General features: G+C 47.9%; 1 protein-coding gene across 2 annotated transcripts in view; it reads left to right on the top strand.

The window, feature by feature from the left end:
• Positions 1 to 12502, top strand: part of CCDC93 (coiled-coil domain containing 93) — a 103376-nt gene extending 90874 nt beyond the window's left edge. For both annotated transcript variants that reach the window (XM_061439679.1, XM_061439675.1), the window contains 3 exons: positions 875 to 959; positions 3223 to 3336; positions 7809 to 12502. In XM_061439679.1, coding sequence (XP_061295663.1) covers positions 875 to 959; positions 3223 to 3336; positions 7809 to 7862 — 253 coding nt within the window. In that variant the 3' untranslated portion in view covers positions 7863 to 12502. The remainder of the gene's footprint in view (positions 1 to 874; positions 960 to 3222; positions 3337 to 7808) is intronic.
• The last annotated feature ends 841 nt before the right edge of the window (positions 12503 to 13343 follow it).

Below are 13343 nucleotides of genomic sequence, written 5' to 3'. Positions count from 1 at the left end.
CAGCTCCATTTAATATTCAGATTCAGTTAGGGACTTACAGCCTTGTGACATTTCTAAAATGATGCTTTCATCTGTATCTCCTGATCACTGAGAGAAGCTAGGTTGGAGTGTTTTGTGGAAGTTCTGCTGTCTCTTGGCCCATCCTTTGAAAGATTTCTTCTCATCCTTGTATCGTGTGCTCTGATCCTTCCCGTGTCAGTCCCTCTGCAGGACTGGAAGTGAACAGGCATGTTTTAGGTCATCACTTGTTTAGCTGCTGCTCCTGGAAACAGGACCAGGTTTACCAGACTGGTTTTAGGAAAATCTCAGAAAATGTCTCCCAATCTTGAACAGTGCCTTTTTTTTAAAAGTCTTTATTGAATTTGTTACAATATTGCTTCTGTTATTTATGTTCTAGTTTTTTGGCATGGGGGATCTTAGCTTCCCAACCAGGGATCAGACTCAACTCACTGCATTGGAAGGTGAAGTCTTAACCACTGGACAGCCAGTGCCTTGATCAGTGCCTCTAAATCTTCAGATTTTTAAAAACTAAGTGAAATTTATTCCTTAAGCAGTACCTGTCACCATTCAAAAATTTTTTTAAATTGTTAATTTCAGTCACATTTTATTTATGAAAGTACCTATTAGTAAGAAAAATTGTAGAGAGGGTTGGGGGAAAAACAGATTAATATTCATTTATCAGACCAAGCTAATTTTCATGCCTTGCTCACTGTTTAAAATCTCTGGCTGCCTGGGATCACAGGGGCCCCATGAGTCCTTCCGGCCTTGCAGAGGCCTGTCTGCCTCCTGGGGCATTATCTGGACTAACTCCTCGATTCCTCCCCTTTTCTTGAATCCTGTTTGCTGGTCATACCTCTGCTGGTCTGTCTTTCAGAGCCATGGCCTCCCCTGCTTCCCGGGACCAGTTTTTACGTCAGATGGAACAGATTGTAGAAGGAATTAAGCAAAGTCGAATGAAGGTCAGATTGCTTTTTTTCTGTAATGTGGCCAGAGTTTTACACTGGTGATGGGAGAAGGCCCTGGGGAAAGCAGGTCTCTTCCAGTTGTCCTGGGGATGTGCTCTCAATTCTGAAGACACATCTTCAGTGTCTCTACAAGGGGTCCCACTAAGGTCTCAGACCCTACCATGGGCAGGCCAGCTCCATAGGCTGCCTGCATCGGTCGTTAAGACTCTTAGCAACAGCTCTGTGGATGTAATACCTACCGAGTGTCAAGCACTGGGCTCATCCTCCCAGAAGCCCTCTTAAGTGAGTGTGTTCCCCCAGTTTCACAGATGAGGAAGCTGACTTTCACCAGCAGGCCTTCTCTCTTGCCCAGAATCAAGTCCTCACTGGCTCTCCGATTCCTGACATTCTGCCATCAGGGATCCATTCCTTACACCTCAAGAGCATTTTAGTCTCTAGGAGTTCCCTATAAAAATGCACGTAATTGTTGAATTCTGCCAAAGTGAGAGGATACTGAGCCTCATAAGAGAAAATAGGAACTGAAAGGGATGTGGGGGCTCCAGAGATCGCTTTGCAGAGAGTTGTCCAGGCTAGGGGCATCGTGAGCATTTCTGCACTCTGGCTCCTCGCATGCACACTTTGTCAGGAGAAAAGAAAACTTGCTGATGGTCTGGAAGCCAGACATGCAGCCATAGGCTCCCACTACCGCAGCAGACAAATAAATAAATCCTAACTAACACTTCCAATGTCTCTTGCTTTTGGTCCTACTTTAGAAATGTGTCAAAAGTAGGTCCTCGGGCATGGCAGTGAAACCTTCTGGGGACAAAGGGCATCTCCTTTCACAGTCCTGGGATGGAGTAGTCCAGAGAGCATGGCCAGAATGTAAATACATGAGAGAATTGCCTTAGGACCTGTCCTAAAAATCCACTCCTTCAAGCTGCCTATAATCCCATCTCACCAGAGAAGGACTGCAGACAAAAGCTTGCCATGTCCCTTTCCCTCTAGCAAAATATTCATCTCCTTATTAAGGATGTCAGCAAAATCATGTCAGAAGAGAAAAAAAAAGTGTCACTGGTGACAAGACTATTCAGCCACAAAAATGAGGGCAAAGTGAGACAGCAGCTGTCCATGTGTGGGGCCACTTACCCAGGGCAGGGAGACTGTCTTGCAGGAGAGAGTGGAGTCCCTTCTTGATGATCTGGGGTTAGAGGGAGGTGGGGAGCAGAGAACCTGGCCAACCACAGGCCTGTAACAACCCAGCCTCAGTGCAGGGACTTTCCACTCACTATGCTCATCTTTGGGGAGGTAGTCTTGCTCATAGTAAAGAACAAGAGGAAGTTATTGAGTTTTTTCCCCACTTTGGCTTCCCTTTCTGTTACTATCTGAAGCATTCCCTGGGAAGGAAATGGGCCTGACACCTTCATTCCCTCCATTCTGCCCTAAGCTTCATGATGAAGGCACCTTGGTGCTGGCCAGCAGAGGAGGCTGCTGCTGTGTCTGTACCCCCATGAGGTGGCTGGGCACCAGGAGGGTGCTCAGGTCTCTGAATGGGGAGGGCTGTCTCCTCTCATGTCTGTGTTGCTGGTGGCTGGCACAGCACCTGACCCATGGTTGGCACCAAAGAACTCTTTGTTGAACAAGTGAATTCATTGAGTCTAAAAATTGTTCTCATTGAGGGTTCCAGGTAGACTTTGAGTGTTGATTGGCACTGAAATGGATTAAGTCTGTCTGCTCTGCAGAACAGCACTTATTTGAATGGATGTCTTTCATTGTGTTTGTTTAAATGAAACAAAAACACAGCCCCCTGTGTCTGGGTACCATGATGGGTTCTGCATAGATAGAGGTGGCAGGGGAGTGTCTGTGCCCCAGAGCACAGGTTCCCCCAGAACCAGCAGGTGCAGGGTGTACACAGAACAGACCAGCAGGGAGTGCAAGTAATAGAACAGGTGTCTGTGGCCTGTGGAAGGGTTCCTGAGTAAAGAGGAAACTGCCTACCTGTTTCTTGTGAAATTGTACTCACACATACACACACAAACATACACACACACAGAGTTAAATGAAGCAGTTAATGCCCAATGATAGGAGAATTGTTGAACAGATTATAGTTCCTATGCTGTATCATGCAGATAAATAAAAAACAACCTCAGAAATGATGCATAGAAGGAAACTACTGGAAGGAAATCCATGAGAAGTTAGTAATAGTTTCCTTCTGGACCTTGTCAGCCACCCTTGGTCAGAACATGGCTTTTCATCACTGCTTCCCAAAATGTTTCAACAGATGGAGAAGAAGAAACAAGAAAACAAGATGAGGAGAGACCAGCTGAACGACCAGTACTTGGAATTGTTAGAAAAACAGAGGCTGTACTTTAAGACCGTGAAAGAGTTCAAGGAGGTAAGAGGGGGATGGGGCCCTTGAGGCTGGGCAAGATTCTTGTTCAGCACCACCCGCCACCAAGATGAACCTCTGCAAACCAGAGCATTTCTTTGGTTTTCCACCAGTCTGAAATGGAAATAGCAAGTGGGCAGTTGACCTGACAGTAAAGTGTACATCTAAGTAGTTCATGATTGTGTTGTTTTGTGGCCCATCTTGAAGCTCTAACTGAACTTCAGTTCTAAGAAACATCACTTCATCTTCTTGACACTCTGTAGCCACATTAAGCTCACAAGTAAAATGGCATCGCAGGGCCACCTGGAAACAGTGTTTGGTATAGATTCACGTCTAGCATTTCCCTTCCTCCCAATCTTAAGCTGTGAGGAACCTTGAGAAGCCATGTGTGAGGGGAGTGAACTGTGAGTGTGACAGGCTTGGGTTCACATCCTGCCACTGGCCTACTATGCACATGGGTAGGGACCAGCTGTGCACGTGTCTGGCACCTGTCACACCCACCCTCTGCCAAATGTTGACCCCTGTCTTTTCTCTTGCACTTGGGCAGGATTACTGTCCATCATTCCAGAAAGGAAAGTGCCCTTTTCTTAAGAGATTTTCCAGAAAGCAGACCTCATTCTGTCATTTGCCAAGATTTCATCAGCTTTATTTTCAGGACTTCTTTCCCCTTTTCTAATATAAATCTGTGTGGTTTTTTCTAATATAAATCTTTGTGGTTTTAGTGAATTTAGAAGATACAGGGAAGCTAAAGGTAGTTGTATCCTGGCATGTGGTCAGTGGAATAAAAAACAGTCTTTCCATACCAACGTTTTTGTTCTTACATGTTTTCTGTGGCTCTTCGCTCTTCCTTCCTCCCTTCCCCAGTTTTCCTTCTCTGCTGCTTCTTCCTATTATTGTAACGTAACTTTTGAGAGCCACAACTGTAGGCATTTCAGAATGTCTCATCCTTTCAATAAACGAGTAATAACAAATCAGAAGTAATTCCACCCTTTGCCTTGAGGGGACTGATGTAGCGGGTATGGTCAGGGAAGGCCCCTCCCCAGTGAGAACTTGGTCTTGGGCAAAGTGACCAGGTGAACTGCTCCGCGTTTGGAAGCCTCTGGTCAGCAGGGGTTGGAGCCAAAGGGCCAGCAAGAGAGCTACAGGAAGTAAACAGGGACCCACCGCTCCCCACCTGAGCTCTTTTTCCCAAATAACACACAAAGAGAAAAGGCCCAGAGGAGAAGAATTACACTTAAATGTTGCTTGGACACACCAGCACTGCCATTTTGACAGCAGAAGCAAAGGGCAAATGAATTGGGAGGATAAGTATAAGCTGTCAAAATCAAAGCAAATAAAAGTGAGATGGAAAAGCTCTTTACTACACTGCAGGCTCTTGGAGTGAAGACTGGGGGTCATCTCTGAAGGAAGCAGTTCCCTCAGGTATGTTAAGGTCAAGATTTCCATGTTCCCGCCTCCTTGACACAGTTACTGTCACTCAGAGACCGAAGGTGGGTCTCTCAGAACCCATAAAGACCCCAGACCAGACCAGGTGTGCTGGCTTCTGTGTCCTTCAATCCAAAGCAAGATGGAAAAGGGGGAAGGGGAATAGAATATTTGCTGCAGATGGCTACATGTATTTCACTTAAAGGACTCACCTTTTTAAAAAAAAAATACGTCTAATTTTTTGATACTACAATTGCCTCTCTTATAAAATGATGGTGACAGTGTGTACTCCTTTTTTTTTTTTTTAAATCATCTTACTTGGTAAAAATTTAAAACCATGAGTTAGCATTCTAAAATCTTAGAAATTTTTTTCAAGCTCTTCTGAGGTAAGTTGGGGCCACCGCAGGTGTCAAGGCTTCCTTGCTGCTTCCTAGCTCCCACCGCATCCTTCCAGTTAGAGTAATTCTGCCATTTTACATGTTGCAGATTCGTGTAAGATCTCATTTGTGGGAGAAAAGCAGTTTGAAAAATCAGATTTTCATCCCAGGATGGAATCTTCTCCCAGAACCTCTGCTCCGCCTCCTCTGCTTGTTTTTCCCCGACCTGCTTAGTTTTCTTCTCCCCAGTTCTGAATTCTTACCGCATCCTGGTCCCAGCACCATGCTGGGCAGTAAGTATTCTTCATGCAGAGCAGTGTCATCCAGAACATGGTCTTTGACACCACTTGGCATGCGTGTGTGCTCAGTCATGTCTGACTCTCTGCAACCCTGTGACTGTTGGCTTCCAGGCTCTTGTCCATGGGATTCTCCAGGCAAGAATACTGGAGTGGGTTGCCATTTCCTTCTCCAGGGGATTTTCCCGACCAGGAATCAAACCCAAGTCTCCAGCATATCCTGCATTGGCAGGCATATTCCTTACCACTGAGCCTCCACAGCTTCCCCTTGACCACCCCAATCATCCCTTTATGGGGTACAGCTGACTCCACATTAATTGAGCTCCTGTGACCCCGTGGGCTCCATGAAGGCACTAGGTCATGCCCTCATCCTGACTCCAACCTCCTCTGGGATCAAGACCGTTTTGAGTAGAGACATTGAGTTATCTCTAAAATTCCATTGACTCGCTTGCCCTGGGAGGGTTTGTTAATAACAAGTCTGCCAGGGAAAAAACATATACTCTGAAAACACCTTAATGGCAGTATTACACCAACTAATCGTGTTTCTCAAAGCACAGTTTCTCACAAGTTGCCCAAACTAAGATTTAGGTTCTTGCCTGGCCCTGACGAAGCTAGCCATACATTTTTATGATGCTGAGTTTGGGCACATAATCTCGAGTGAGTGGAGCTCACAGTGTCTGGCACATAACAGGCCCCATACTTTCTTCAGCAGATGAGAAGCAGACGCGAGGAGAAAGACCTAAAGGACTTTCTCTGTATTTGCTTTGAACTGGCAGACAATATCATTCTGTCATCTCCTGAAAGGCTTCCAGGAGATTGCATGAATTAAGTAGTGCTCACACACCAGGCATGACCGCCTGAAATGTCTTTACCAAAAACGTGAAGCCTCGTCTCAGTGTGGTGTGATGAGAAGAACGACCCCTGCTGGGGATTTTGCCATAGCAGCAGTTTTGATGCTTCCGAGGTTTTTAGTTTTGGGGTTATTTTTTGTTTTTTCCTCCTTCCTAAGGTTATGTGAATAACAATTAAAACTTATTTATTCCTTATTATATTGTTTATCTTTTTCTTATGGAAATTTTCAAAAACACACAGAACTAGAGAAAGCAGTCTACCAGTGTAATAGTATGCCTCTCTGCCTGTTATATTCGTCTTTACTGCTCCCCACTTACGTTTTTTGTTTTTTTTGGTACTGGAGGCTTTTCCCCCAAGCAGGTCTCAATAACTCATTTTAAATAAGAAAACTTTCTTCTCAACTTCTCTAACACAACAAATGTTACTCATCTTCACCTTCTTTCTCTTCCCACCCCCTAGAAGTTATCTCCCCCTCCAAAAACATGTGCTTAAAAAATGTCAGAGTATCTTGCTTCTGGCAGAACAACTCAGCTTCACACCCACCCAGCCCTCCGTAGCTCTGAATGGAAGGTATACAGAAACCCTGAGGATGAACCAGGGTCACTGCAGCCAAGAGCAAAGGGCCTCCAGAGAAGTGGGAGCATCTGGCCAGGCCCAGGGAGGTGGAAACATCTTTGGGGACTTTGGGGGTCTTGGATGCAGAAAGGGCCAAGGGTGACCAAGTTTTTCTTCCACACTAAGTGGCAGCGTGGTGACTGAAGGCTCAACCCCTCAAGGTCCTTCCCCTTCCATGCTCACCTCTCACTGTAAACTGGGCTCCTTGTGGTCCAGGGAGGAAGTGGACATGATGTACGAGCAGACGAAAGTATCCTGAGCTATCAAGGCCACTGCAAACGGGGAGGAGGACGCACAGTGAGATGCTGTGGAAGAAGGGGATTCAAAACAACACAGCCATGGCCTTGTACCCTGGATGCCAGACTCTGCACACAGGGGATGAGGCCAGTGACCTTGTCCACATCCTGCAGCGCCCTCAGTGATGGGTTTCCTACAGCTCACTTTATGGGAGAGGTGTCCCTCGATATGTTTCTCTCCCTCTGTCTGCTGTGGGTTTCTCTGTTAAAGCTGAGGGTATTCTTAACCTTCGCTCTTGTGGAGTAAGAGCTCTTCTTCATGCTCCATCTGCTGTCTCTTAGGACTCCTTGGGCCGTGGTGTCCAAGACTTTCCCCTTCCTCACTGGAGGCATCCAAGATCAGAGAAGTGTCTGCTTTCTGCTTCTGCCCCTTGGGGATTGAAGTCTTTGGGGATGACAGTGCCTAATCTTCTCCTGTCCTCAGTCTGACAGTCAGTCTTTGTGACTGTTGGGGCCTTGAAGGTCAGCGTGTGTCCAGGAACCTCCCCTACACTGGTGGCAATGGAAAAGGAGGCCTGTCCATGATCCACAGGCCTCTCCAGGGACAGGGAAGGATGCAGAGGTGGGCGATAACACGGTCCCCACCTCTCTGCTCTGTCTTTCTGTTTCCCCTGCAGGAAGGCCGCAAGAACGAGATGTTGCTGTCCAAAGTGAAAGCCAAGGCCTCTTGAACATTCCCAGACATCATCGCACATCATTGATGTCTTCGTCTAAACGCCATGTATCAGCTCCGAGATGGTGAAATGGTTCCGGACACTGCAGCAGAGATGTAGGTGTGATGATCTCAACACGGGATATTTCCTTCCTCCTCTTTGCTCACATTTCATCTCCATGGTGGCTGTTGTCCATGGGATCGGACGGTGCAGACATTGTGGCTTGGATAACACCCATCCTCCAGTGAAGAAATGTGGGCAGTGTCTGTTCTCTGTGTCGATTCTACTTTTATTTCTCCAGTAACATTGCACATATGAAGGTACCTGTATTTGAATGGACTCTGAATAAAGAGGAATTCATTTGTTCAGTAATGTTAATTGAGCAGCTGCTGAGGAGGAAGCACTGAGCAGGAGGACACAGACCCTGCACCCAGGCTTCCAGCACGTGGCCCCAGAGCTTGACCACGGGGACTTTTCTTTTCTTAGTAAACAAGGCTTTTAGCTGAACGACCAGCCCATGTGAATATTGGTCACTTGGGCCTCTCACTTGCCGTGATGCCTTTTGTTCCTGGTCCCTCGGGGGCTGCTCAGCAACCTTAATGGTGTAGCAACTAGAATGAAAACTCAGTGTCTGCCCTTGGCTTCATCACACTCACCCAAGTTCATCTCACCAAAAAAAAAAAAAAAAAAGACCTCAGCTTGGCACGTAAGAATGACACCTCACCGCTCCCTGCTCTCCTGTGAGTCTCAGCCAGTCTGTGGGTGGTCTTGTGCATCCTCCCTAGGAGTACATCACATGCTCCCTGCTGTGCATAGGTCAGGGCTGGACCCAGAGGCAGGCTCGCCCACAGTCACCCCCATCCAGGCCAGTGTGTAAATCCTGGAGGGACCGGCCTTGAGCAGGTGCTGAGGGTGTCCGAGCAGGAAAAGCAGCCAGGTGTGCAGAGATCCAGGAGTTTTCACGGAGCCAGCTGGGTTGGGCTGGATCCGAAGGAGGAATCACAGTTGAATAGAGATTAGTGGAAAAGCCATTTTGGATAAAGTACAGATGTGATTAAAACTCAAAAAGTGCAGGGAGAGTATAAGGCATGCTTGTTGGGAGAGGGGTGGGTGGCCAGTCTCTGCAGGGGGCTTTAGAGACTAGTCCGGAAAGGTGGGCAGAGACTCACCCTTTGCAGAGCCTTGAAGGAAAGACAGAGGGCTTTACGGTTTCTCCCGGAAGGAGTCCATCCAAACAGCCCCTTCTGCCCCGGCCCTCAGGAATTGTTCAGGGTCAGTGAACCCAGCATGAGCAAGGCTTGCACATCATTCCACACAAGCCTTGCAGGTACCAGTCAGCAGGTTTGGGCTATGAAACATAAAAGCTTAAACGTGCAGTGAGCATGCTGCGTGCAGCTGCAGGGACATTGTGCTCGGTTTTAGTTCCCTAATGTGTGGAGTAAGCAGGGCTGGTGTGTACAGACTTAAAGAATCTCATGCTGGATCAACGACCTTGGCTTCTGTGCTGGTCCAGCAAGGCCCGCCCAGTGAGGAGGCTGCTCCCCGTGCCCCCACGTGCTGATGGCACTGTTCCTGATCATGTACTTCTCCGCCTGGGTGGGTGCTGGTAGCCTGTGGATTTTGAAAGGACTCAGTGAGGCTGAAGCCAGTGGTTGCCAGAATGCAGGTAGAGCTCCAGGGGCAAGGGAAGGTGGGGACGGTAAAACTGTAAACTATCTCAGGTTCAGGAAAACACTTTGGTGATCTTGCTGAGAAGCTCACAGGCCTAACAACTTGTGAGCAGGTAGACTATTTGTGTGTTGTCCCCAGGTTGTGGGAGGAGAAATGGGTTATCCTGGGGATCATGGTGGCAGCCCCCTCTCTGGATGACTGAAGAAAGTTGGGCATGGCTAATCCAGAGGAACTGATGCGTCTTCCGAAAGTGGGGGTATTGACTTTGGGCTGTGTTTCCACAGAGTTTCATTCGGTTTTGGTATAGGGAGGTATCAGGAGATGTTGTTTCCATTTTTTGGTCCCTTAGGACTAAGGGATAAGGCCTGAAAAAGATAATAAATCCGTTTCTGTTCCTTGAACATATCTTGAATTAAACTGCAGAAGCCAGTCTTGAGAATTCTGTTTGCTACAGATAACCCACAGCACGGATAGTGCCTTTGTGAGTAAAGAGGACGTTAAATGTGCTTTATATAGTCAGGCCTCAGAGGTCAGGGGGCCTCCCAGGACCCATTCTGTATGCGCAGAGGATGGCTGGCTGCTCTGCTGAGCCCACAGGCTTTTCTGGAGATGAAAAATACATCACAGTTGTAAAACATATGCTACCAGGAGAAGGAGATTTCCCCAGGAGCAGTCTGTCCTCCCTGTTCAGTCAGGGCAGTGAGCTTGCTGGCAGCTGGTGCCTAGGATTCTCAGGAAGCCCCTGGGCTGGGCCCCCATTCCGTGTGCGCCTTAGGGAGTCAGAGCCGCTGTGAGCAGGACAGACTGACAACCTCCAGGCACCTGAGAAGACACTCGGGTTGCGTTTGTTACTGTCCTTGGCCTGGATTCAGGCTCCTAGGTCACTGCTCAGCTAATTGCACCAAGGGAGGTGCCGAGGTTACTCGTCAGGAGCCTGAGTGGGCACAGCCCAAGTGCGTCAGGCCTAAGCTCTCATTAGAGTCTGCAGGATGTGGTTTTAACTGGGTTCATTGCCCGTGTTCTGTGGAGAGCTGGCTGTCCTGCCAGCAAAACCAGAAGGCAGAGGGGCTGGTAGACAGGAGACCTTTCCCAGGCTGAGAATTCACTCCCTGACAATCCCTGCAGCTCCTGGGCCTCCTGAAACCAGGCGCAGGAGACAGGGGGGACCTCGAGCTGTCACATTGACCAGAGCAGTCTTGCCTGAGGGCACTTTGGGCCCATGGCCTGCAAACCTATGCCACCTGATCCCTGTCACCTCAGCACAGCCTCGTGTTGCCCTCTCTGCAGGTGATCCGGGAAGTGGCCTTTTAGCAACAAGTTACCATGGCTTGAGCCTGAGATGCAGTTAATTGACTTCAATGAAACTGAGGAAGGAAGTGCTCTGAGTCGTTCATGGCCATTGGTGGCCTTAAGCATGACTCGCTACACAGCTGGACAGTGAAGAGCCCCCGTAGGGCGAGGGCCCAACATCTGTCCAAGTGGCTGGCACTGGCCAAGAGAAGGGCCTTGTGTGATGTGTCCTCAGAGTCCCCAGGCCTTCTCTTGGTCCTTTGCCCCAGCCATGACAGTTCTGTCTCATAGCACACGGTGATAGGCTAAAAATGCTATATAAAAAAATAATGTTATAGTCTCCCTGTCCTCACAGTAAATGTGTAGAAATGTTAGGGGGGATTTAGCAGCTGGTCTGCAGCCTCTTTGAGGACGTGGGGAATACGATGGACTCTCCACGTCAGCCTTTCATCAGTTCCTCAGAGATGCCAGGCTCACACTGCCTTGCCTCTGCCTGGACCTCTCTCCCTCCAAGACTGTGGACAAGGGCTTTCCCAGACACCTGATGCTCGCACAGATGCCTCAGTGTCAGCCTGCATCCCTGACCACACTCTGCCCTCTCCCCTGCTTTCCGTCTTGACGGCACACTCCCTTAGTCCTGTGCGACCCCTGTTGGCTGCCTCCACTCTGGGGTGTAAGCGGCAAAGGCAAGGACGTCACCTGTGGTGTTCTCTGCAGTCTCCCTGGCGTCTGACTAAAGTGGGTGATCAGGAAACTCTGGCTGGGTAAAATAGCTTCTACACACCGCAGCTATGTGTCCTTGTATTAGCAGAGTTTAGATTGAACCTTTCATCTGATTTGTGCTTAGCTTGAGAATGAGGGGGTGATTTTATTCAGCCACTTTAGAGAGTCTCAGAGTGTTTGTTACACTGTAACCTTGATGGCTGAGATGAGAAGGGTGTCCGAGGTTTCAGACCTTTCAAAGGCATTACTTTTTGCAGATGGTTTTTGCCCCCCATGCAGATGGGGGGAGTGGGGGGAAAAGGGAACATACTGTTGTCAGAGATTAGGTCAGGAGTATGTCTTGGCTCAAAGTAAACCATGCATAAAGGTAGCCTGGCTGGTTAAATGACTGAGCCACATGAAACCAAGCAGTGGGAAGCACCCTGGAAGCATACTGTGTTGGCGGAAGTAAGCACGGTACAACCGCATGGAGGTCAGTCAGACAGTGTCTATCAAAAGTGCAAATGCACAAACCTTTCAGGTCAGCAATGCTACGTCTAAGGATTTTTCCTATATACAAGGATTTGCATTTCAGCATTATTTGTAATAGCAAGAAGATGGAAACTGCCACCAACATAGGGCAGTGGTTAAATAAATTGTGGCAAATCCATACAATGGTATATTAAGCTATTCTCTATCTACTACCATGGAATGATCCCTAAGATGCATGGTTAAGTGGAGATAAAGACTTGGCTTACTAGTGTTTGTTTCTGAAAATAAAAGGAAGAGGGTGGGGAAAATGTGGCTGTATATATACTTCTTGTGTGTGCGCATAGTTAGAGAATCTCTAGGGGGATCCACAGGAACCTGACAGCTTCAGCTGCCTCTGGGATGAGCGGTGGGGGTTACTTTTCACAGTTTATGTTTTGTATCTTTTGAATTTTGTACCATGTACATGTAATATCTATTAAAAAAATAAAGTTTTTAAATTTTCACTTTGTTTACATTTTTAAAAAAAGAAACAAGGTGTCAGATTTTTGGTCAGTAAATCCGCTTTCCTTAGAAATTTAAAGTCCTTGAGCCCAAAGTAGTTGATCTCATTTTCTCAGGTCTTAGGGAAAACAGGGATGTGAAGAGGGGGCCTCCTCTTCTGGAAGAACTCTGGGGAGATGAAGCAGTGGGGGGTGCTCTGCTCTCATTGTGTGGGTTGAGTGGCAGTGCGAGGGACAGTGGGGGATGGATGGTGAAGTGGCTGCATCCTGGGACAGACCATGGCTGCTGCACGGTCACCTCCGTCTCTTGAGGATCACAACAGAACCCCTGCTCCCCTGGCTTTGGGCTTTAATAACTGAAGATGGCACCTCTGAGCCATGGTCCAAGGGGAGCCCCACCTGTCTCGCATGGAAACCTGCTGTGGGTGATCCTTTCCCATCCCTTTGTTTTCCAAATGGTTTTTACAGTACCGATTTTGTTCAGCTCCAGGTGGCAATGTGTGCAGCCCCAGGAGAGGAATCATGACAGCCATTTGAAAACAGTCATGAATTCTATTTGCCAAGAATTGGTTTACACATGGGTGTCTAACCCAGTCATGGCCAGCACAGAGGAGACCTTCCCACTGATAATCAACTCGAGATGGCAGAGAAGAGCTTCTGTTCTGGCAGCTCGTTGCGGAAGGGCAAGGGGTTTGGAGCAGGCTTCACCATCTTGAGAGCATCAGAAAGGACCTCCCAGCACTCTGAGCTCAGCGGAGCGAAAGGCTGAAAAGAGCCTGGCTCCCTGAAGGCATGACACACTTCCAAACCAACCTGGGGACCACTTGTCTCCATATTTCTTGTT

This window comes from Bos javanicus, chromosome 2 (assembly GCF_032452875.1).
Source record: "Bos javanicus breed banteng chromosome 2, ARS-OSU_banteng_1.0, whole genome shotgun sequence".
NCBI lineage: Eukaryota > Metazoa > Chordata > Mammalia > Artiodactyla > Bovidae > Bos > Bos javanicus.
Note: the sequence above shows the minus strand (reverse complement) of the source record. Positions and strands in the feature narration are given on the sequence as shown.